General features: G+C 47.0%; 2 protein-coding genes across 5 annotated transcripts; both read left to right on the top strand.

Annotated features, from left to right (window-relative positions):
* The first annotated feature begins 18 nt into the window (after positions 1–18).
* SCAMP5 (secretory carrier membrane protein 5) lies at positions 19–3,212 on the top strand. The gene is made up of 7 exons (XM_031616285.2): positions 19–157; positions 525–597; positions 676–804; positions 1,561–1,717; positions 1,934–2,035; positions 2,219–2,336; positions 2,414–3,212. The coding sequence occupies exons 2-7, from the start codon at positions 591–593 to the stop codon at positions 2,606–2,608; spliced, it is 708 nt and encodes a 235-aa protein (XP_031472145.1). The 5' UTR covers positions 19–157; positions 525–590; the 3' UTR covers positions 2,609–3,212.
* Positions 3,213–5,255: 2,043 nt separating this feature from the next.
* Positions 5,256–24,840, top strand: PPCDC (phosphopantothenoylcysteine decarboxylase). Of its 4 annotated transcripts, none has more exons than XM_031616281.2 (8): positions 5,256–5,808; positions 6,127–6,259; positions 8,925–9,073; positions 15,177–15,272; positions 17,548–17,676; positions 19,671–19,839; positions 23,537–23,636; positions 24,255–24,840. In XM_031616281.2, the coding sequence occupies exons 3-8, from the start codon at positions 8,939–8,941 to the stop codon at positions 24,310–24,312; spliced, it is 687 nt and encodes a 228-aa protein (XP_031472141.2). In that variant the 5' UTR covers positions 5,256–5,808; positions 6,127–6,259; positions 8,925–8,938; the 3' UTR covers positions 24,313–24,840. The 4 variants fall into 4 exon arrangements, with proteins under 4 accessions (XP_031472141.2, XP_031472140.2, XP_031472143.2 ...); XM_031616280.2 differs by having other exon boundaries at positions 5,260–5,808; positions 6,127–6,264; XM_031616283.2 differs by lacking the exon at positions 24,255–24,840 and having other exon boundaries at positions 5,264–5,808; positions 6,127–6,264; positions 23,441–23,556.
* Positions 24,841–24,919: the final 79 nt, after the last annotated feature.

The following is a 24,919-nucleotide window of genomic DNA, read 5'->3' as shown; positions in this document are numbered from 1 at the left end:
GGGCGGCCCCGTTGGCGGGGCGGGCGGGAGACGGCGCAGTCTCGCGAGAGCGCGGCCGCTGCGGCAAGAGCGGCGCCGGGCGGCCGCCGCCACCCGCGACGCGAGGCGTGGGGCCGGTGCTGTGCGTGGGGACCCGATCGTGACGGCCGCGGGGCGGGTGAGGGCTGTCGTGCAGGGCGGGGAAGGCCCCGGGAGGCCGCTGGAACCCAATGGGGGGACGCGCCGCCCGGGGGTCCCCGCGCTTTCCGTGGGTTTTCGCCTCCCAGTGAGGCCGTTTCCGTGCGGGGATGGAGCTGAGGGAACCCCGCTGCTGTGCGTGGGCCGAACCCCGCGGCTGGAGCCTGTGCTAATCGGCAGGGCGTTAAGCGGGGCGGGAGCCGGGATTGAGCCAGGTGTCCGCGCTAAGCCGGGCCCTGTGCTGAGGCCGGGGGGGGGAGGGAAGGAGGGTTTGGGGAATGGGGGCAGCTGGGGTGCAGCCGCACTCCCCTCAGTGCCACCGTCTGAGTCCTCTTCCTTCCCTCCAGCTCTGACGCAGCTCCCGGCTGCTTTCCCTCATCTCTGCAGAGCGGGGAGGCAGAGAGCGTGCCAGCATGGCAGGTACGGGTAATCTGGGAGGGGGGGGGCTTGTGTTGTTTTCCGCTCACCGCCCCTCATTAACGGGAATTCTTGTTGCAGAAAAAGCCAACAACTTCCCTCCACTGCCCCGCTTCATCCCTTTGAAGCCATGTTTCTACCAGGACTTCGAGGCTGAGATCCCGCCGCAGCACCGCACCATGGCCAAGCGGCTCTACTACCTCTGGATGCGTGAGTCGGGGTTGGCCGTGTGCTCAGCACGAGTCAAACAGGGGTGGTGTGCCTTGTCCCCCTCCAGACCTTCGTGCCCAAACCCACTGGGGATGGGGTAGGGCTGCAGCAAGCCCCAGATTTCATAGAATTGCAGATTCATAGAAATTGGGTAGAATGGTCCTTAAAGATCATTCAGTTCCAACCCCTTTGCCGTAAGCAGAGTTGCCAACTGCTAAATCAGGCAGTGGAACAGCTTTGGTGGAAGATTTGCCACCAGCAAAGGCTCTCTGAGTGTCTTTGACATCAAGGGGCTTTCCTCATGGACCTTTGTTGGTTCCCAAATGCCCCATGTCCAAGCTGGTCACATGGGCTGGATCCCTCCTGGAGTTTTGCCTGTTCTTCTTTGCATGCTTCTGCGTGCCGTGCTCCATGCTGAGAGCCACTGCTCTTCTCTAACCCCTTCAGCTGCCCGGATCTCTCTAACATCCTCCGCATGCCTCCTGTCACTTTTCCACAAAAGAGGAAAAATATATATATATAATTGTGTTTCCCTGCAGAAGCTGTTTTGGGACATTAAATTCCCAACGGCTGCTTCACTAGTTTCTGGGATACACTTCCGTGCAGCTCCATCTGGAGCGTTTTATCAGCACAGGATGAGGGGCTCCAGGGGGGAGCGGGGGTGTCAGACCTGCTGCAGGGTTTTGGGATCATGCCGCCCTCCACGCGTGCGCTACTCCGCTCCCTCTGTGTGTGTGTGTGTGTGTGTGTTTGCAGTGAACAGCATCACCTTGGCGGTGAATCTCGTTGGCTGCCTCGCATGGCTGATTGGAGGCGGCGGAGCTGTTAATTTGGGACTGGCAATTCTCTGGCTCATTCTCTTTACGCCCTGCTCCTATGTCTGCTGGTTTAGACCTATTTACAAAGCTTTCAAGTAAGTGGTCACACCTGAGCTTGGCTTTCACGGTTTTTTAAAACTTGTATGCAGTGCTTAGCTTTGGGGCACTGTCTGAATATTTGGGGATTTCTGCTCTCCCTGCCCAGCCTTCTAGCTGTACTTTTTAATCTTCACCATGAGGCTGTTTGGCACTGGATGGGGGTAGAGCAGCAGGGATGAAGGTGCAGGAACTGACAGAGCCCTCTCTTGCAGGACAGACAGCTCCTTCAGCTTCATGGCCTTCTTCTTCACCTTCATGGCCCAGCTGGTGATCAGCATCATCCAAGCCGTGGGGATTCCTGGCTGGGGTGTCTGGTGAGGACCATGCGGTGGGCACGAAAATGAGCTCAATGGGGAGGTGGTTTTGGGATGGAGAAGAGCAGCAAAGAGAGCAAGCAGCCCCTCGGTGTCTGAACATCATGGGTAGCTTCTCTCCTTGGGGGAACTGGAGGCAAGAGTCAGGAGGAATGCTGATCGCTGGTTTCTATCTCCTTGCAGCGGCTGGATTGCAGCAATCTCCTTCTTTGGGACCAATGTTGGGTCGGCTGTGGTGATGCTGATCCCCACCATCCTGTTCACAGGAATGGCAGTCTTCTCCTTCATCGCCCTCACTATGGTACGGTGTTGGGACAGAGGCTGGGAGGGGGTCGTCGGGTTGATTTTTTCCTCATCTCAGCTCTCTCTCCGCTCCAGGTGCACAAGTTCTACCGGGGGAGTGGTGGGAGCTTCAGCAAAGCGCAGGAGGAGTGGACCACGGGAGCCTGGAAGAACCCACACGTGCAGCAGGCAGCTCAGAATGCAGCCATGGGGGCTGCACAGGGGGCCATGATGCAGCATGAGACGCAGTACTCGGCCACTCCCAACTATACCTACTCCAACGAGATGTGAGCGGCAGGCTGCGGCCTCAGGAAGAAGCACTGGGGGGGAAGGAGGAGGAGGAGGAGGAGGAAGAAGGCTGAGCTGAGTTCCTGCAGCTGTTTCAGAAAGCTGGAGTGTACCATAATCTTCTTTCCCTGTTCTTTGTAACTGGATCTGTCTTTTCTTTTTTCCTTTTCCCCGTCAGCACCTTGAACTCTTCTTTTCTCCCTCTTTTATTTCTCATGTTGGAGAGGCTGTGAGTTGACCAGCAGGATTCCCGTTGTGGTAGTATGTGTATGTTCCTGTATTCTTCTTTTCCCTGTGAAATAGTGCACGGTGGTGGTTTATTATTACTGTGGTGATAGGTGTGTTAGAACTACATCAGCCAAAAGCCCCCCCAAAAGGGAAAGATTAAAAAATAGTGACCAGCACCCATCTCCTCTCTAAATAAGAGCTGAACTACAGGTTTCTGATGTGAGTTTTCTTTCACTTGGTTGTGTCCAGCCATTTGTCAGTGTCTCAGCAAGGGCAAGCAATCCTGGGAATTCTCCTTTTCTACTTTCTAATTACAGGTGGCTATTTTAGCAATTAAAAAAAATGGCTGATTTAGCAGACTAAAAAAAAAAAAAAGAAAGAAAGAGAAGAGGAAAAAACCTTCAATCCTGCTGTTGACATGCTGGAACCCAAGAGATTCCTAACCCACCCCCTGGCTCAGGATCTCCACCTTCTCTCAGTGCGTGGTGTTGTAAATGCGTAGTTTACATTTTGCAGTATTATTTTGGCGTGGCTGTGGATGAGAGCTGTGACACGCTGTGTGTGTGTGTGTGTGTTGGGAATTGAGGACAGGTTTTCCCGCTGGGGTGTGACTTTGCATCCTGAACCTGTTTTCTAAAGGCTTCTGTTTTGAAACTCTAAAACTGGCGGAGAGTATTTCTTGCAGGACCTATTCTTGGTCAAATCTTGCTGCCTCGTGCAATTAACCCCACTGATTCTGGAAACAGCAAGCCTGAGATATGTCCCTGTTGGTTTTTGGGGCACTGCTAACTTGCAGCTCCTTGTGGAAGCTCTGAGCTGGTGGGAGCAATTCTTTTTGCTCCTGCTCCTATAAAGTGTGGAGAAACCTAGCTGCATAGCTCCATTGGGCTCCCATGCAAGGATGAGTTCTCCCGGTCTGCCAGCCCTGTTTGGGGAGGCTGGGCTTCCAGCAAGAGTCTTGCAGGTTAGTAGAGGGCAGCAGAGTTCCATTTGTAAATGGGAGCAGATGGGCACTGCAGGGCAGGAGGGAAAGCTCCTGCTCAGAGATGCTTTTCAGACTACATGCACTTTAAACAGGCCATTTTTCCTCTAAGTCATAGAAAAGCAGCCCAAAGGGAACACAGCCTCTGCTCCCATTCCACCATCCCACAGTTGTCAAAGCAAAGATGCTGGCATCTGTGCAGCAGTGCCAGGATGTGAAACTTGCCCATGGGAATTGCACCGAACTTGAATTTATTTATTTTTTTCCAGCCAAGCACACCAAGAATAGTTTCCTTGCTAAGGATATCACTTCAGCCATTTGGCAGTAGGCAGTTGTCTCTTGACAAGACTAAAATGCAGCTAATGATGAAACGCCTGTCTGCGTGTATGTGTGTATATATATGTATAAACTGTAAGGAGAAAAGTAATCCTTTGCTGAGCCTATTATGTACTTAATCAGGTTTAAATATTGTGCAATTCATTTCTAGCTAGCCTAAAACTTACTCTGCCAAATCACGTGCTCTGTCATCCATGTCTGCGAAATAATGAATGAAGTGACTTCACCTTCTATTAAGCTGCATAAACGATAACTGTAACGAGCTGTAACTAACAGACATTGCTTTAGCACCTAACCCTGCTCTCTGCTGTGTCCTCTGTGCGAGCGTGACGCTCACTGCCCAAACACTGATCCTGTGGAGCTGGGCAGGACCCCACTCACACTGCCTGCACCATGATGTCCCATCGCAGCCCCGTTATGGGGTTGACAGAGAGCTATTGGAGAGGGTCCAGAGGAGGGCCACAAAGATGATCAGGGGACTGGAGCACCTCCCCTACAAAGATAGGCTGAGGGAGCTGGGCTTGTTTAGCCTGGAGAAAAGAAGGCTACGGGGTGACCTCATTGCAGCCTTCAGTACTTAAAGGGAGCCTACAAACAGGAGGGGAGTCAACTGTTTGAAAGGGTAGATAACTGCAGGATGAGGGGAAATGGCTTTAAGTTGAGGGAGGGGAGATTTAGGTTGGATGTCAGGGGGAGGTTCTTTACTATGAGCGGTGAGGTGCTGGAACAGCTGCCCAGAGAGGCTGTGGATGCCCCGTCCATCCCTGGAGGTGTTCAAGGCCAGGTTGGATGGGGCCCTGGGCAGCCTGGTGTGGAATTAAATGAGGAGGTTGGTGCCTTGCATATGGCAGGGGGTTGGAGCCTCACGATCCTTGAGGTCCCTTCCAACCCTGGCCATTCTGTGAGCTCCTCGCTGTCTCTCCTTCCCCAGCAGCCAGAAGATGCCCCTCGTAAGCCATACATGGGAAATGCTGTGTCTGCTTGCTATGCTCTGCCCTTAGGCCCCAAGGAGCCCCCGCTGTGCTCCCTGCTCGCTCCTTTGCTTCATTTGCACCTCGCGCGTGTTTTTATGGCTGTTTTCTCTCAGAAACGCTTCGCACACGACCCCCGGGCCGGGATCCCTGCGGGCACTGAGGGGATGACGTGTGACCTCACTGCTCTGTGGGGTGGCAGAACAGGGCCGTGCGCGGTGCACATCGCACCACCACCCGCGCTTTGCGTGTGGGGGGTTGGTTGAGGTGATCCCCTGAGCCGCGAGGCTTTATTGGCGTCAATCCCACTTCCGGGCAAGCCCACAAGGCCAGGCTGGGCCTCAGCGCCACCTTCCCGCCGTCAGCAGCGCGCATGCGAAGCCACCCCGCGTCTCTATGGAGGACTCCATTTCCCAGCGTGCCTTTCGCCGCCCGTCTCCGTTGCTAGGCGACGCGCGGGCCGTGTGGGGGCCGGGTTCTCGCTAGGCCGCAGCTAGGCCGCGGGGCAGAGCCCACCTATCCCGCACCACTGTAACCCTCTCCCGTTTGCCTGCTGGACTCCTCCGTCCCGTTCTCTGCCTCAGAGGCGTTTCTCAGCGTTATGGAGCTGATTAAATAGTTAAGGAGGCCTGCGAGCTGCTTGCCTTTGAGGTGGTCCTCGGTTCGTCCCCCAGAACTGTGGTTCGGTAAGAGGAAGAAGGGTTGACCCTTCTGTTGCTCGTAGTCCTTTCTGCAGCGTGCCTGTGTCGTCTTATTTTCCAGAGTTTATGGGGGAGGTGCTCTGGTTAATTAATTGTTTAGTAATTGTACAGGAAGTGTATGGAAGTGCTCATCTCTGAGCAGTGTGTGACAGCTTTCACTTTGATTAGGTGCAGGCAAAGATGTAGCACTGAAACACCTTGCCTAGCATTATGCGTGCTGTGTTCCCCTTATTAATGGCTCCTGGTAAGCAGTGCTGGAAGCTGAAGCCATGCTCCTGACCTTCCTGCTTTTTCTTTTTACAGCCACGAAGGACTGAGCACAGCGTGTTAATTCTCAGCAGAGTGTGGAGGAAGGATACGTGGCCCCTGCTGTGCTGCAGCTAATAGGTGGATACAGTCAGCAAGGATCTTTGTGCTGGCAAATCTCAGCTGCTTGGTGAGGTCAGGCTCTGTGTAATTCCTGCAGTTGCTCTGTGAAAGATTTGATATTAAACTCAGTTCTGAGTGACTTCAGGGAATGGCCAAAGGGTTGATTCTCTAGATGGAACCTGGCTACTGAGCTGGTACCTAAAATAAAGGCAGTGTAAATGTCACTTCCTTCCTGCATTCTTCCCAAAATACTTACAAGTAACTTCCTATGAATAACAGGGAAGTCAACTTCACTGAATCCCAGCGTAATGCTGTCACTAAAGTACAGTTTTCAGGTATTTTCAATAAATTAATTTATTTGCTAGTTCTGAGACTTATCAAGCAGAGATGTTTGCATTGATTATGTAAAGAAGTCATAGGTTCATACAATGGATTGGATGGAATGGGCCTCAAGGAGCACCCAGTTCTGATGCTGCTGCTGTGGGCAGGGTTGCCAGCCACTAAATCAGGCACTGGATCCATTCACCCCATGCTCCATCCAACCTGGCCTTGAACACCTCCATGAATGGAGCATCCACAACTTCTCTGGGCAGGATACTTTTCTTTGCCAGAATAATGTTGAGTGATTTGTCACTGGCAATTTGTCAGCATGGTGGTGGCTCAGGAGTGACTAAAGACCATCATGAATCATCCCTACTCACCATGCACCCTCAAAAGCAGCCACTACAGCCTGTCGGTACCTTTGTCTGGCACTGCTGGGTGAGCAGTTCTGACCTTCACATTCCTTAGGAGGTGTTTTCACTTGGTGGCTCTTTTGTAGCAAGGGAGAAAACACGCACTGAATCAGTGAAACACTTATCATTATATACTTTTTCACCCATTGCAGGTGATTACTCTCCTGTTCTGCTATTGGCTAGGTACTCCAGGCTCACAATCTACACAGTGCATTTGCTAACCCATTTTTCTATATAAGGTCTATCACCAACCTGTTTTTTTAAGATTGTTTTGTACAGGAGGGTGCAGTATTTCTATGGGTACAGGAGGGCAGTATTTCTTGAAGCTGTCATGCTTGTTTTATCTTATGCCAGGCCTTCCTTACCCTCCTCTGTATTTTTGCCTTATCTCTCACTACTTACAAAAACCATGTTTAAGAAAGAAGAAACCCATATCAGGGAACATCTAAAGGTTACTAAGCCCCAATTCCTGATTTATGATACCAATTAGGCTGTGCTAACAAGCATAAATTTAATTATACATTTAGATTTATTTAGCAGCCTTTCCCTTTTCAATGAACTTGCATATTCTTTCACAGAAGTTCACATTGTTCATGTTTAATCACTGTGAGCATTGCTCAAATCCTTTGGATTATTTCTTTCCCTGGTCAGGACGTCCTGGCCTCTGTTCTGTCCTGCTGCTGAGCATCCTCCTTGTGAAAAGCAACCTGTGCTGCCATTTTAACCTACGCAGCTGTTTTGTAAGAAAGTTGTAACTTTAGTAAAGGCCTATGCCTTGGTATTGGAAGTTTCTGCTGCAAAAACACAGTCCAACTCTGACAGTGTAAAGGTCTCTTCCTTCCTCCATTCTTCCCCAAATATTTCCAGGTAACTTAACTTCTTGTGAATAATGAGGAAGTTAACTTCACTGAATCCCTGTGTAGTGTCATTGTTAAAGTAAAGTTTTCAGGTATTTTCAATAAATGAATTTATTTGTGAGTACTGAGACTTATCAAACAGAGATGTTTGCATTGATGATATAGAGAAGTCATAGGTTCATAGAATGGCTTGGATGGAATGGGCCTCAAGGAGCACCCAGTTCTGATGCTGCTGCTGTGGGCAGGGTTGCCAGCCACTAAATCAGGCACTGGATCCATTCACCCCATGTTCCATCCAACCTGTCCTTGAACACCTCCATGAATGGAGCATCCACAACTTCTCTGGGCAGGATACTTTTCTTTGCCAGAATAATGTTGAGTGATTTGTCACTGGCAATTTGTCAGCATGGTGGTGGCTCAGGAGTGACCAAAGACCATCATGAATCATCCCTACTCACCATGCACCCTCAAAAGCAGCCACTACAGCCTGTCGGTACCTTTGTCTGGCACTGCTGGGTGAGCAGTTCTGACCTTCACATTCCTTAGAGGTGTTTTTATTTGGTGGCTCTTTTGTTCTATGTTTTATTCACTGTTTTGATCTTTTTTTTTCTTGCTTCTGAAAGAGTAATACTTAGTGCTGATGTAAATACACAGTGATATAGTGGATTGGGCATCCAATGATACTTGTCTGAGGAGCCCCAGATTTTTACTTACTGAAATGTTTCCCTGCATTTATTATTTACCAGAGTGTGGAGAGAGCACTGCTCTACTGCGTATCTTGCCTTTAGTCAGTGTGAAGGGTACAGTTATTGTTAATTCCATCCCATGTCCAACATGTCAAAGTGTCTCTCTGTTTCTTTGTCAAGCTAACAGCTCCCAAAACTGAGCCTTTGTATAGTTTGTAGCATTCTGTTTACCAGCATCCTAGAGGAAATTGTGCTTGATGGAAATGGGAGGAATTGGCTATTCCTGTGCTTCAAGGTGCGCTGATGCTTAAAAGCTTTGTGGATCAGGGTCTGAATGTTCAGCATCAGACTGAGTTGCTTTAGATTCTATACAGTCCTGTGCCTTTGGGTGTATGTTGTTGGAACTCTGCTGTGCTTCTCATTACTAAAATTTCTTTATTTCTCTATGCTTGTAGAGGTTGGTTGGACCATGGAGCCCTTCTCACTTGCAGAAACAAGTTCATCTGTGCCACAGGAAAAATTCCATGTCCTGGTGGGTGTGACTGGGAGTGTGGCTGCTCTGAAACTGCCTCTCCTCATCTCTGGATTGCTGGAAATCCCTGGGGTGAGTAGGTCCATCAGTAAAGTTGGTGTTAACCTATTTCTCATTTCTGGCAGAGTCTAGCTGGCTTCTGCTGAAATGAGTAATTTCCTCCACCATTGAGCCTTTTAGTTTGAAAATTGGGGTGGGTTCCTCCAGCTTTTAAAAACCAATATTTTTTCCTATTTCTTACTTCTCTATACTTAAGATTTAGCTTGAAATCAAGTTGAAAGGGGAGTAACTTTCTGGGTGTTTTCCCAGGCAGACATTTAGATTGTGCATTATGAAAGTATTCAGCTCAGTTTGTTTAATTTTCTGAAAAATGATTTAATACGTTCTTGTTTGTTTTACTGTGGAGTATATCCATCCTTGCCAGATCTGGCTACAGACACAGAAGTGAATACTTTCTGAAGCTTGAAATTTCTAATTAGAACCTTCCAATTTTCAGCAGGTGGGGTCTTTTCTTTACAAAGATGGACACTTGTCTGACCAACAAAAAGCAACCAAGCCTTGTAAAAAACAACCAATAGAAGATAAAAAATGCAGACACATCTATTTTTTAAACTCAACTTTATCGTTTGAAGTAACAGAGATGTCCAGCAGAGGCCACTAGTGACTAAAATCAGGGAGGGAAGTGTGGTAACTTTTGCTGTAGAATAAAGTTGCAAAAAAAATAAGGAGACCTTTATCTTTTAAGAGACGAAGCATCTGGTTTGGAGCAACGTAATGAAAGAGCAGCAGGAGTGAAAGTATGCACTTAAATATCCCAATATATTGGCAGGCATATTGAATTAATAGCTTTTGGATAGCTTGGGAGGCTTTACCTCAGAGCTGTGAGAACATGAAGAATAGAATCATAAGGAATACAGCCCCTGAGTACCTTGGTGGTCTTGGTGCTCAGAACAGCCTTCATCCCAAGTGATGGGAAAAGTGCAAATGATCCAATATAGTGCATCAAATGCATTTCTTCTCTGTGAGCTTGATGCATAATTTAAAGTTGCTGATGGCCAGACCTAAATTCTGCATTCTGTGATGTGTGGTGCAGGCCTTATGGCCACTGGTTTTAGGCTTTTTTTGCACAAAAAAAGTGCAAGTTCAGCATTCAAACCGTTCAGGAGCTTCTGGTACTGAATTTGTTAAGTTTATTTGTTTCTGATGTGATTTTTCTACCTGAGAGCATAACTTCTCCATTGAGTTTAACCTGCATGGGGCTGTTGTGTCAACTGAAGGAATGGAACGTAGAGAAGCTGTTGTGGAAGCAGGACAGAAGCAGAGGGGGAGTCATAGCAGAGGAGATGTGGTCAGAGGTTTCAGAATGGAGTACTTAGTGTAAAATTGATGTTTCTGCTTAAATGGTCCTCAGTGAACAACTTGGTGGTGCGACTTTTGCACTCATTAAACTTTAACATGTCCTTGAGGGTGATAACTGCCATGACTTCATCTTACTGCCTTTTGTTTTAGCTCTCTGAAGACCTGGGAATTCAGTACAACATCAGTTTATGCTTTTCGGGTTATTTTTCTTGCACATGTTGTGGGGAGACATCATGTAGTGTCTTGTCAGGGCGCCTGGGTAACTCCTGTGGTTGTGCTAGACACACATGTTGCCTCAATTGGAGTCCTGCTACTTTTGAATAGCCTGGCAGGAAAACTGGCAAAAAAAATCACATTGACAGAGTGTCAGTTAGTCATAAAGAAAGGAAATTGCAAACTTTTCTTTGGGTGAGACCTATTGTTCTTGAAGCTTCCGGATGTTATCTGGCCTTGTCAGTTTGAGTCATGTCATAAGATTTCACTGCACTCCTGCCAGGTAGCCTCTATGTCAGCTTGTAGATGCCATTCAGCAGTAGGGGATGCTCATTCTCTTCTGCAGCAATTGCTAGCAAAGACTCTAGCTAGTCTAAACTGTCTCCAGTAAAGGAATTTGTCTGTGTGGCTGGAGAGATTTTACTGTTTAAGCAGAGAGATATCTACAGTCAAACAGAGGGTGTGCCAAGTAAATAGAAGGAAAAACTATGTAGGCTAAAGTGATCTTGAGAGCACTGATCTGTTTCCAGCATAGCTGGAGAGACTTGAAACACTCACTGAGAACAAGGGATCCAGGAGCCCACCCCAGCAGAAAACCTTAACCAGAGAGAATAATGAAACTGCCAGAGCAGTTTTTTTGGAGGAGTGGTGGAGTCATCACTCCTCAGTCCTTGAACATCTCTCTGATACCATCTCGGTTATGGTAGGTTGGATGCAGTACTCAATAGCCAGCTATTCCCTTTTCCTGGACTTTAAAGAATGTTTTTTTCCTTCAGACCAGAGATGTTTATGAAACTATCTTAAAAAAAAATAATAATAATAAAATTTGGATTTTGGTTATGTCCCCTTTAGCCTCTTAACCAGCTATTTCTGGTCTAGGTTAGAAATGTTCGAGTACTGCTGCAATTGAAGCAGCAAGACACAAAATTCAGCATAATACAGATGCAGTTGTGTCTCCTGAAGATCCTTATATTTTTATGGCTAACTGTGAAATAAGAGTCCCACTAACAAATATTACTGGTGAGAGGTTTTAGTGCAGATCTGGCCTACTGGTACAGTTCCAGAGAGTAGACAACCCCCTTTAAGCTGCACATTGCTCAACAAATAAATAGTATCTTACAGACTACAAGGTTGGTATCTCATTGAGGCTCAAAGGATAGCAGAGAGCAGTGTTAGCACCTTTATGGGTGTCGGTGCTTGGCTCGAGACAGCTTACTTCAAGGTGAGATTAATACAGAAACAACATGGTTGCTTGCTACATGATCTTCACACTCGCAAGCTCTAGAAATAGAGCTGTGATTCCAGGCTAGGGCCACTTGAAAAAAGAGCAGACATCTAAAAGCATCAAAAAGCCAAAAAAATACTACTAAATACTAATATTATGTGCAGCTATTTTTCTTCAGGAAATGGGAAAAATTGCCAAAACCAATGGTATGCTGTGCCTGGTTTTTTTCCATTGTTCCAAACTGCTCTTCTAGTCATGTAGGGTGCAGATAATCAGCACTGCTCCATTCTTAGGAGTATCCTGATGGTAGAATAGATGGTGCTGGAGAGATAGGTTAACATGTTTTGTCACTTCGACCGCTGCTGTTGAAGATAGCTGCTTGGAGGTTGGAGGTTTTCAGCTGTTTGTTCATGCAAGGGCACACATGCTGAGGGCTCTGTCAGTGTTGCAACTCTGGCCGCAGTGGGAGGAAGGTGTTGCTGAGGCTGGTTTTTCCCTATCTCTCTGTTGGGCCAACAGAACCACATCGCGGGTTGGTCAGAGGACTATCAGGGAGTAGACAGTGAGCAAAAATGGATGAAAATAAGGAAGTGCTTTATTTGTGGTGGTCTGATGTGCATCTACGTGTGATCAGCTCATGCAGAACAAGTCTGATTCTGGCTCTGCTTTGTGGCTGGTCCTGCTGCACGTGATACCACTGAGGATAAGAAAAAGGCTGAGGTTCTCAGTACCTTCTTTACTTCTGTTGGACCGGTTATCCTCAAGATACTCTACCCCCTGCTCTGAAAATCTGGGATGGGGAGCAGAATAAACCTCCCACAATTCAGGTGGAGGCAATTAGAGACCTTCTGCTCCACCTATCACAAGTCCATGGGACCATATGGGATGCACCCAAGGGTGCTGAAGGAGCTGGCAGAGGTGATTACTGAGCCACTTTCTGCAGCATCTGATGCATGGCCTCAGATGTGAACAATCCAAATCGTTTATTACAAATTCTCACATCACTTATATACATTTCTTTTTTAATTTCCTTTTTAAGCTTTCCTATCTGCCTTCACAACTTTCCCATCCACCTTTGCATGTCAGCAGAGCATTCTACAAACTGTGCATGTGGGTGCTTATCCAGTCAGAGCCATGAACGGTTCCTTTTGCTTTTTCTCTTCTTCTAGAAGTGTCCTTGGTTCTCATGCTGTTTATCCTACTCCACAGCTGCTGCTCTGAATAGTTTTCTTGTATTCCCACAACTTTCCACCATCTATCAGTGCACTTAGTCAACTGGAGAGGTCCCAGAGGATTGGAGGCTTGCCTGCATGACTCACATCTACAAGAAGGGTTGTAAGGAGGACCTGGGAAACTACAACCTGTCAACCTGACCTCAGTGCCAGGGAAGGTTATGGAACAGATCATCTTGAGTGAGATCACACGGCATGTGCAGGACAACCAGAGGATCAGGCCTAGCCAGCGTGGGTTCACGAAAGGCAGGTCTTGCTTGCCCAACCTAATGTCCTGTAACTGGGTGACCTGCCTGATGGATAAGAGAGAGGCTGTTGGCATAGTCTGCCTTGTCTTTAGCAACCCTTTGACACTTTCCCGCAGTGTTCTAGAGAAGTTGGCAGCCTATGCCCTGGACAGGTGTACTCTTTACAGGGTAAGGAACTGGCTGGAGAATACATTTGTCAGAGGTACAGCTTTGAGCAGATCATGAGACATGTAGAAACCAGGGCAAATTCCATGTTTCCCAACGGCTGAGATTACTACAGGAAGAACTAAAGGAACTCCTGTCAAAGGGCACCTTAGCACCTCGTAACTGTTCATGCCAAATGTCCAAGGGACATGATAGGATTTCCTCACTTTATAGATACTTTATAGATGAAGCTTCAGATGGTTCATCTAAGATTTCAGAGATTTCTCTAAGAGAACCCTTATATACATTTTACCTGATCTCCTTTTCCTTTGTGCAAGCCACTGGTTTCCTATTCTGGCTGTATAGAAACCAACTTTTGTCATCAGGAGGTACTCGGGACATCTAGAGAGAAGGGCAGAGGGAAGAATTGAAGGGCAAAGAAGTGGAGATCAAAAAAGTCATTCTTCCAAAGCAAGTGCTTTGGCGTACTGGTATACAGGGATGTATATCTTTCATAACAGGTATGGGTAGGCAGAGTTAAACTAAAATCCTGCTCTTCCAAAAATGCCCAAGGCAATGAGAGGAGCTGTGAGCCTCTGCTTCTTCTAGAGCCTTGTTCTGCGGGGATGGGCCTGCTTTGAGCTGGTGGTGCTGAACCCCAGCTCCCAGCTTCTCCCTTGGCAGGACTTGTGACTGAGCACTGCACTTCCTGTTGGCTCTGAGTGTGGGAAGAGCAATCCTGGCATGCCACCCCTCAGCAGCCCTTTGTGCTGTGGCTAAGGGAATCCTCTAAGGCGAGATGCTCTGCTACTCCCTTTCGTGATTAAAGGACATCTCTCCCAGAGCTTTGGTTTGCTGCTTCTTGCTGTCTCTTTGAAGTTCTGTGCAGAGCTGCATCTCCCTTCTGACCTTCTCTGTCCTTTTTGCTGGCCCTGCTGTGAACTGACCATCTGAACGAGTTTGGCAGACGGTGACTAATCAGTGCCTGTGTTAGGGTGGCAATGAAAAGAGTCGTCAGCTCGTGTGAACACTTGCAGTGGCCTGAACTTTCAGCTCTGAATAGGTGTGGTTATGCACATGCACACAGGAGGGGAATGTCTGCATATCTTTCAAAGTCTTCACTGCTCGAGCCCTCCTCATCTACCCAGCTTTGCAGGATTTCTTCAAGCCATCACTGTTGGTCTTTCTCTGATGTGGTTTAACCTGCCATGTAGCTCAGCACCACAGTCATTCGCTTACTCTCCTCCCAGTGGGATGGGGGAAAGGATCAGGGGGGAAAAACAACAACTACAACAAAAAAACGAAATAGAGCTTGTGGTTTGAGATAAAGACTGTTTACTAAGACATTAGAAGAAAGATACAAAACAAGTGATGCACAAGGAATTGCTCACCAGCTGCCAACTGATGCCCAGGTTGTTTTTTGTTCTTTGGTTTTTTGGGTTTTTTTGCATGATATCATATGATATAGAATATCCCTTGGGCCATTTTAGATCAGCTGTCCTGGTTCTGTCTACTCCCAGCTCCTTGTGCCCTCTCAACCCCCATCACTGGCAGAACAGTATGAGAAGCTGAGAAACTGAAAGATCCTTGGCTCTGTGCAGCACTGTGCAGCAACAACTAAAACATTGATGTGTTATCAACATTGGTTTTCTCCTAGCGCCAAAACATAGCGTCATACCAGACACTATGAAGGGAAAAAACAGCACTGCTGTCCCAGCTGAAACCAGGACATTCTCTCTTTGCTTTCTGATTAGCTTGAAGTGAAGGTGGTGACTACTGAGAGAGCAAAGCATTTCTACAACCCCCAGGAAATTCCCGTCACCCTCTACAGCGATGAAGATGAATGGCAGGTGAGTTGTTCTTCCTCAGGAGTCTGCAAGGGCTTCTCTCTAGTCCTGCTAGTAGTTCCATCATGTGTTCATGAATCCATACATTCGCTGTTTCACATGCACTTCCATGTCAGATGCCATTTTGTCAGAGTGCTCCTTTGCTGCCATCTGTCATATGGCAACAAAATGTAATGGAATATTGGTGGGAAGGCTCAACCTCAACTGCTGTATCACTAACATGCACTTCTGATGGCAACATAATAAAATAGGAGGCATTTCTTTTGGAGCAGCCCCCCTAGAAGCATTCTTCCAAGTTTCTTTGCAATGAACTAGATTCCTGGCTAGGGTTCCTTTCTTTGTTGTAGTACTGTGTGCTTTGGAGCATGGCTTTCAGAGAACACTGGCCCGCCAATGCTAAATGGAGCTGCTGTGACTGTAGCAGGGAGTTTTCTACCACCTAGCAGGCTTTGCAGCAGGCACTGTGGCTACAGGTGGTCCCTCACCACCCTGGGCTTAGCAGCCGCCCTCAGCTCTGAGAGGAGTATCAGGAAATGTCAAGAAAGCCACTGTGAAGTTGTGGTGAAGGTGTTAGGTGGTTGCCGTGACTCATACTTGTCAGGAAGGCAATAGCTTAATTTTCCTTGTTGCTGCCTATTCTCAATCTGTAGGCACCACCAACAGTCACAAAACTACCCAAGCTGCTTGTGTTTTGCAGCTTCTTGCTCTGTATTTTCAAAATCTGCTTGCACCCTGGGTGAAAAACAAAGCTGTTCTGTAATACATCTGGGTCTGTTTGGAGACCTTTGTGCTGGCAGGGCCACCCCAGTGTGAGGGAGCAGGGAAATACCAGCACCTGGAGCTGCCTTGCACGAGAGTGATAGATGGGTGGCTGTACAAGATGTTTTCCTGATGGAAGCAGTGTGTTTAGCTCAAGAGGCACTGGTGCACATACACAGAAAAGTCCAGTCTGTCTTCCCTTGAATTTACCAGGCAATTTGCAATCAGTTTGACCTTTTTCACCAGTTTTCCCCTCAGACAAGTTATGGCTGAACACGCTCTGCAGATTCAGCAGTGGCCTGTGGCATCTTTCCAGCTCTTCTCTATAGAATCATCAGCATGAACTGAAGCTTTCAATGCACATTTCCCTTCCAGTGAGGGATTGCTCAGGTGCCAGGACTCTGAATATCTTTAGATTCTGTAGAATGTCTTCTTGACCAGAAAGCTTCTGCTGGTCTTAGAAGACCGATGAAGATTTCTTGGGTCTCATGGTGCTAAAGCTTCAGGCAAAGCTATTTATGGGGAACCCTCTGTGGGGTGATACAAGAGGTGCAGGTCAGGCTTTGTGGTCTGTTGGCACACTGGAAAGAAGACACGTAGCCTTTTATAGTGTGCCATTCTAACAGAAGGACAGCACATAAGCATGACCAGCATGTTTGTGAGATATTTTATTCTGAAAGGAAATTTTCTAGAAAGACTTGTCGAAAAGAAAATAGAAGTGTGTGGAGGAGCTGGGAAAGGTACTGGGGAGCACCAGATTTCCGGATGCTGTGTTTTTGTTGTGGTTTCCCATGAGTCAGAGAAGGAATAGTTTGTGGCCCTGATGCACATCTTGCTGGCCTGTGGTTGTGTGTCATCTGGGGCCTAAAGTGCCTGGTACTGTTTGCTGCTTTCCTTGATGTGTTATCCCAGTTAACTGTGCTCTTAAGAAGAGCCCTGGACCCCATTGAGCAACTCTGAGTTTTACTGATAAATAGAAATGTTGGCCTAGAGCTAAGAGAGGAAGGAAGTGCCCAGTCCCTCCCAAAAAGAACCAAGCAGAGTATTCCTGTAGCTGCAGTAGCATGCTCAGGAAATGTTTCCACTGGTGTGGTCCTGTCTGGTTTTGGTTGACTGATCCAATGTCGTGGATTTCCCTGCTCAGATGTGCCATACATTGATGGAGCTTTAACGGATGGATGTTTGGGAAGCTGAGGGATGATGTGGATGGAGCAAGCTCTTTCCTGCATGTTGAAGTTGGATGTGTGAATTGTCTTTGTGGGAAAGGATACTTGCCTGTACTGAGCACATAGGCACCATTCTAAATGCTCCTTCCATGTGGCCTTCCCAGGAGGAGGCTGGAAGTCAGAAAAGTGAGCACTGTGTCTGCAGTCTCTGATTTCATCACGCTGTCAGATCTTGCTTGGTGTGAAAATAATGAGGTTTACATTGTAGTTACTACAGTGAGGTTGTTGACGTGCCTGTTGTTCACAGTGCTGGTTGTGAGGGTTTGGTAATCTGCATCCTGTCTCACCTACAGCTGTGGAAGGACCGTTCTGACCCAGTTCTGCACATCGAGCTCCGGCGGTGGGCTGACCTCATGCTGGTGGCCCCTCTTGATGCAAACACGCTGGCAAAGCTGGCAAACGGTATCTGTGACAACCTGCTGGTGAGTAACTGCAACTCTGCCTTTGAGCAGTCCCTGCATTCTCTCCCCTCGCAGCACTAGCCTGACCTTTCTGTCAAGGAAACTTTTGTGTTTCAGCAGCAGCAAGATTTGCATGTTTTACTGCCAACTCAGCTGCTTGTCTCTCCTCTGCCAATATGGTTTCCCTGCTCCTTTTCAAATGTTCCTTCCCTTACCTATATCCTTTTCCATTGCTGGGCTCTGTCCCTTCCATTATCTCCCAGTTCCTATTTCGTGCCTTTCCTGCTTTTTTCTATTGGGTAATATTTCTCTCTTTCTACCTCTATCCTCTCTCTATCTGCATTTACACACACATGCACACACACTCACTTTTGAGTTCCTCTCTGCGTTTTTTAGATGCAATCTGGAAAGACACCTGTGAGATCAGATAAAACTGTTTACTTCCTGCTACCTGAACTCCTCCCTCACTTAACTGCACAAATTTAAACATGTGCACACTTACTTACCTTACACTTTCAACTACAGGGTTTTTTGCCTGTTCGGGCATGGTTGGTTTTTTTTTTTTTTTTTTTTCCTGATATTAGAAATGCTCTGTATCAAAGACTGAACAGAGAGTGTTTTAAAAGAGAGCATGTGTCTCAGTTCAGTGATGGGGAACTTCAGTGGAACTTCAGTCTTTTGCATCCATCCACTGAATCTTCACCAGGAAAGGTCATGAGTATCAACTGCCCAAAAAGGTCTGCCAGAAAGCTGCAAAAATGCAAATGCTGCATTACTCTTCAGTAATGCAAGGACACTAGAATTAGGAATGGAAGGCAGTACATCAGTCCTGCCTGGGGAGCCCTGCTTGGTCAGCTTAGCTGTCCAAGTAAGAAAAGAATGCCTACAGATGAGAAAAGTGCACCCAGAGCTGCAGCTCTGAATTGTATGAGCAGTCCTCTGGAGATCTAGAAACGTCAGAAAGTGCTGTGAGAGGGACAAGCAGTGTCTTGTCCTTCTGAACCCCCTCTGTACTGCAGCCAACAGAGGAAGAGTTCAGGAAGAGTGTTAGGAACACATGGCTTCACAAACTCCTGCCAGTCATCTCGGATAGCTTTGTGAAGGAAAGTGGTAGCTCCAGTAAAGAATAGCAAGTGCTGGAGGTGCTTGTTAGCAAGTTGGAACAGATTCCTCTGTTCTGGGAAGGGTTCAAATCATGGGGCATAGAAAAGGATGGGCAGAATTCTCTGAAGTATTCTGAAATGAGCACAACTCCAGCACCAGGGACCAGTGCAAGCTACCTGGGAGACTCCCTTTGCATGGCTTACATGCTGTCAGGTCTAGGTGGTGGGCATTGCACTGTTAACAGCAATCACCATTGTTCTTTTTAAGGAGATGAGGTGATACTAGCTTATCTGTGTTACTGAGGTATCAGATATGATCCTGTGTAGTATGCAGGAGCTCCTAGGTGGTTTGTAATCTACCAGCATCTTCTGCAGCAGCCCAGGTGTGTTCCTGTTATCTTCTGTATGCTGGAAGTAGGAGTGCTTCCCTTGTCAGCAGTTGTGGATCCAGTTGGCGTGTTGTTTAAGAAGATTCCAGCTTTTTGTGTTTAGCTGTACAGCTGGCTTATCTAAAGTGCTGCCTGGGGATTTCTCTTTAGCTGATATGATCTGTGGCCACCCCTCAGCTACTGTTGGTCTCCCACATGGGCTGTCTGCACATAGTTGTGTTCCAGCTTGATTTCATCCAGCGATTGGGCTGTTTGCTTGGCCCTGATTTGGAGTAGGATGGAATCTATTCTTTTTGTAGCCTCCCTCATCCTTCTTGCCTGTCAGAGAGGAGCTCTGCTGGAATGCAGCATGCATTAGTAGTAGCCCTGTGGACTTGCTTACAGGCTCATCCAGCTGCACTGATGGATGTTTTGGCTGTCTCATGATACCTGGAGTGGGAAAGTGCTTCTGTGCAGCAAAGTGAGCAAAGGGATGATGAAAAAGAAGGCTTCTCAGAGCTGAATTTCTTGGCTTCTTTTGCAGACTTGTGTCATCCGTGCTTGGGACCTGCACAAACCCCTGCTGTTCTGCCCAGCTATGAACACGGCCATGTGGGAGCATCCCATCACAGCTCAGCAGGTGGAGCAGCTGAAAGGCTTTGGCTACACAGAGATCCCATGTGTGGTGAAGAAACTAGTGTGTGGAGATGAAGGTCAGTCCTGTTGCATGTCTTCTGACTCTTCTCCTGCCCCAGTGCTCCTCTTGCACTGAAGGGAGGTGCCTTGCTCTTCTGCTCCGTGACCTTCCAGATGTTAGACTGCAGTGAGCAGGTGCTCATGGCCAAGGTTTGTACAAACAACACGAAGCTTTGCCCTGTGCTAGCTGACACCTATTACTCTAGTTCAAAGCAAGCTGGTAGATAGGCGTGATACTTAAAAGAAATACCCATCCTCTAAGAGATCAGATCTGAAAGAAGCGAGGCTCTGTGGTGAGCATTATCAGCCTGGGATTCGGGTGTCCCAGCCATGCCCTCTGCTGAGACTGTGGGCTGTTTCCATCATGCCTCAGTTCCTCATCTCTGACGTGGGGATAATATCTTATCCCTTAGAGCAGACATAGAGGATTAGCACTTTGCAGATGTGGCTGAGGGTGTAACGACATACATTTACCATTTGTTGTTGTTTGTTGCCTGGGTTACTTTTCAGCTAGATCAGCTTCGCAGTCTCATTTTGATTTGGAGTTCTGACATCAGCCTTGTCTGTGAAGTGAGAGAAGGGGGTAGGAAAACTTGTCATGCTCAACTTTCAGACTTACAGTGCCAAATGAAATGGTCTCGTTTGTATTCTAGCAATTGGTTTAAATGAATGTGTTTTGATTTTTGGAGGTTTTGAGAAGTTTTTTTTATACCAGCAGTTTGGATGAATGGATTCACTTCTTTAATTTAGTCTTTTGTTGTCTGTAAAACGTCGCCCAATTCTAGCTGTAATAGCAAATGTGTTATTACCTGCACAGTAATGCACTCATTCTTTCATCTAATAACCCAACAACAGCAGGATCTTAACTACCCTGTTGGATACTTCGATGAATGTCTGTCATGAAGACAGGATGCTAGCATGTTCTTTGTGGTTAAATTCCAGGGCTGGCTTTCTTAGTGTCTGAATTCTTGGGAAGATGCAGTGCTTTTAGAGAATGTTTTCTGGAGCTGACAACTTAGAAATATTTACAGTTAGGTAAGTGTAGTCAAGTAATTCAGGCATCAGCTGTAACTGTACTGGACAATTATGTTTCCTCTGGGGTTTTAGACCTGATTACATCAAATTTCCTGCGTGCTTGTAATAATGTTAAGGGAAAACGCCCAAAAGAGGTCATTCTGTGCAGACGTTTTGGCAGAAGTGGAAAGGCCATCTGGCATAGCTTCTTTGTCCCTTAAAGGACAAAGGAGCTTTTCCTTTATCTTTTTTAGTACTTGTATAGGACCTCTATTCCTATAGCAAACTTATGAGCACCTATGAGTGATGCGTTTGTTCGCACAGGTCCACGCATCTGAAGCAGAGCTGCTGTGTCAGCCCTCTTTGGCAGATGGGGATCTGAGATGCAGAAGGCTCTGTGTGTTGACTCAGTGGTGCAGATGACTTCGAGCTGGATGCTGAATGTGCATTCTGTGTTCTGCTGCTCTGCCCTGCTGTTCCTTGGAGTTGCTGCCCTTGCATCAGCGATGCATGGCCACATGAGAAGCAGCATGTCCATTGCTGTGGTTTGTAGCTCAGAATGGCAAAGCCGAACCAGTAGTGATCAGGACTAACCTCATTACACCAACAGTCATTTAGGAGCTGCTTTGTGTGTAGTTCAGATGTTCCCGCTGTGAGAATGAACTCCCAAAGGAGCCTGTAGGAGAAGGATGGTACAGGCAGCTGAGGCAGGAGTAGCCACATCTGACTCGGCTTCGCTTGTGCTTGTGAGTCAATTTGCAGCAAGATTTTCCTGCTGGCACATGCCAGGGTTTTCCTGGCAGCAGGTAGGAAAATTATAGCAGAGCAGTAATGCACTCTAGGTCTCTGAAAACACAAGATTCTCTTCACCAGTGTTTTTTTTCCCCGTCTTCCTCTTGTTTTTTTGTTGTTATTTTTTTTCCAGGCCTTTTCCCCCAAAGCCTCTTTTTCCACACTAATTTCTGGTTTGTGAGCTTTATCCACAAAAGGGTTTGTCTGGCTTCCACTGGCCAGATAGCAAAGTGCACATCTGGTGCTGAAGAAAAGAGATTCAGTTTGCACCAGTTTTGTTTGTTGACATTGTGGTTTAACTTGCTGTTGAATGAGGTTCATCTTCTACCACTCATGTAACTGATCTCACCTGAAGTGACTGCCATCATGTTTCTGCACTACAACCATGTTTCTTCCATAGTAAGTGGGTGTTTGTTGGGAATACAAGAAAAACTGTTTAGAGCAGCAGCTGTGGAGTAGGATAAACAGCATGAGAACCAAGGACACCTCTAGAAGAAGAGAAGAAGCAAAAGGAACAGCTCATGGCTCTGACTGGATAAGCACCCACATGCATGGTTATGGAGTGTTTGTAGAATGCTTTGCTGACATGCAAAGGTGGATGGGAAAGTTGTAAGGGCAGATAGAAAAGCTTAAAAAAGAAACTTGTGAATGTATATAAGTGATGTGAGAATTTGTAAGAAACGATTTGGATCGTTCACATCTGAGTCCATGGATGAGACATTGCAGGTGTTTTTAGACGTAGAGTCCAGCTAAAAAAGAGTTAAAATAAAAAATTCAATCTAGTTGCCAATTAAAATGTTTCCTCGATTGGATATAAAATGTAACCTAAGGGCTGCTGGCTTTGGTGGTATCCATGTGCCACCATATAAGGAGAGCTCTGAGAGGTGCCATAACCACATGCAGGCCTGCAGCAATTCATTGTTGCAAAACGCTTCCAAACTGCTAGTATCTTCTTCATCCTTGGCTGAATTTCTAGAGCCTGGCACAGTGGAAGAATTTTTACCCATAGGCATGATGTGTGCTGTGAATTGCCAAAGATGTTGAGAAGATGAGTTGTGTAGGATGAAGGCAGACCTTGGAAGTGCTCTTTAAGGGTGTCATTCTGCCAAGCATGAGGGTGCATTCGGGGAATTTCTTTTGTTTAGCAGGATGCATCGAATGCAGCTCCTCTCAGAACAGGAGGCAAGAGCCACTCACATCTGCCTGCATCTTCTCTGTGGGGTGCTTCAAACCTCTTAGGGTTTATAGGCCTGAAAATGATGGAAATTCTCACTAGGTAGGGAAGCTCAATTTTCTTGTCTTTCCAAAAGCATTGCACTTCATCCCAACTCCTCACCATTGCATCCAGTTATGCCTTCTGTCCAGGCAAGGCTCAGGTCTCCCATCTGTACTGGGAAGCTGAAGGTCCTGTCAGATTCAGTGCAGTGATCTGCCCACAGAGCACACCTCTCTGCTGTGCAATATGGCCTTTCCTCTTCCATCTCTTTCCTCAAGTTGTAGCTGTCCTTTGGAGCCTGCTGGTTTCACTGTTTGTCTGTGCACTCACTAACCCAGCTGTGTAAGTGAATTGGAGGAAAATGAAAACAAAACCTCCCAGAACTAATTTCTAACAACAAATAGGGCTCGTGTTTTAAATAATTACAGCAATTAGCCAGCAAAACAAGAGACTAGTAGAGACTCTCATCTTTTGAATCTTCTAACGGAGACAGATGCTGGTGGGAAGATAACAGGAGTGAGTGGACTGATTTCTGTGCATGCATGAGATTGGATAAGATGATTTAGTGGTCTCTGACCTTGAAGTTTTCATTCTAGGTTTAAAAAAAGTGTTTCGGAGCAAAGCGTAGATTAATGTTCATCTGGCAACTAACCAGTCCAAAAGGAAAAGCTTTTACATTTTGTTCTGCTCAGCACACAGTCTTCTCCAAGAATTACTCCCAAGAATCAAGCTGGTGCAAATCCAGAGCAGCTTTCTCTCTAATGTGGGCCTAACTGTGGAGTCATTGGAATGGTATGAAGTCAAGTTTAGTTTTGTTTTGTTATTTTTAATAGGGAAGGGTTGTTTCAAAATAATACCTAACGTGCTGTTTGCATTGGAGGAAGGAGGTGCAGGAGGGTATTTTGTTACCCACGCACTTTGTTTTGGTCACTTGTGCACACTTACCCCCAGGGTAGTGCGAGCTAAGATACCAGCTCCCTGTGCAAGGGTTAGACACAGACATCCTTGGAGATGATTCAGAACATGAGGTACTTATTAAGGTCATATGAGTTGCCTTTTGAGGTTTCCTGCCTCTCTCCATTGACTGTCTGAGGAGCTTGTGCTCCTGCTTAGACTTGTGAGTTGCGAGCCAAGCTAAGTTAGCATGAACACTCCTCCCTTGATGGCATCCAACCATGCCACAAAGTCCCTGCCCAACCAGCTAGACCAAGCAGATCCTCTTGCCCCCACAGCTGAATCATGAGGAAACATGGGGATATTTTGCAAGCTTTTGCCTTGGCCTTGCAGAGCTATGGGGCATCAACATTACTGCAACATGGCTGAATGTGCAGGAGAGAAGGGGTGGGACGGGGGAACCACATGCCATGTGCTCTATGGCTTTCACCACGAGCCTTTGGTCTTGCCCTGCAGGTCGTGGAGCCATGGCAGAAGTGTGGACCATAGTGGAGAGCGTGAGAAGGATCCTTGAAGAACGGGGTTTGCCAACACAGAGCTGATTGCTTGCCATGAGAATTGCCTTCCTGACGATTCAAAGATAAAACCGACAGGAAACCGAGTCGAGATGGCATGTGTCCCTACAGCTCAACTGAAGGAGTGAAACGGTTGTGTTCCAGCTGGTACCAAACTGAAATGTGGTACAGCACTGCAGACTTTTAGAAACCTAAGCCAAGACCACGTTTCTTTATTGTGGGAAAACTGTGGTATCTTGCAGAGAGGGAGTAACGTTCCTCCAGGCCAAGCAGCCTGGTTTGTTTCACGTGTGATCCTTTCTGAGAAGGCTGCAGAAGGAATTGCCCTTGTGTCTCCAGCCCAGCATTGCCCCAAGGGTGGCTGGACTGGTGTGCTTGCTGTCCTGGCAATAGGAACGTGGGTGTGAGGACATCCTTGCTCTCCAGCGTGGTCCTTAGCTGTGCTGCCTTCTCCTTTCCAGCAGGAGTCACTGTCCAAAAAGCGTTCTTCCCCTGAGAGCTTAATAAAAAGAGAGCTTTTAATTCTGCCCCTGAGGAATTGCTTTTTGGGGGTGTTTGTGCATAACATCATTGCTAAATCGTTGTGCTTGTGGGCTGCTTTTTATC

The sequence above is a fragment of the Phasianus colchicus genome, chromosome 12 (genome assembly GCF_987193195.1).
Source record: "Phasianus colchicus chromosome 12, bPhaCol1.hap1.1, whole genome shotgun sequence".
Classification (NCBI taxonomy): domain Eukaryota; kingdom Metazoa; phylum Chordata; class Aves; order Galliformes; family Phasianidae; genus Phasianus; species Phasianus colchicus.
This window is presented reverse-complemented; position numbering and strand designations above follow the sequence as displayed.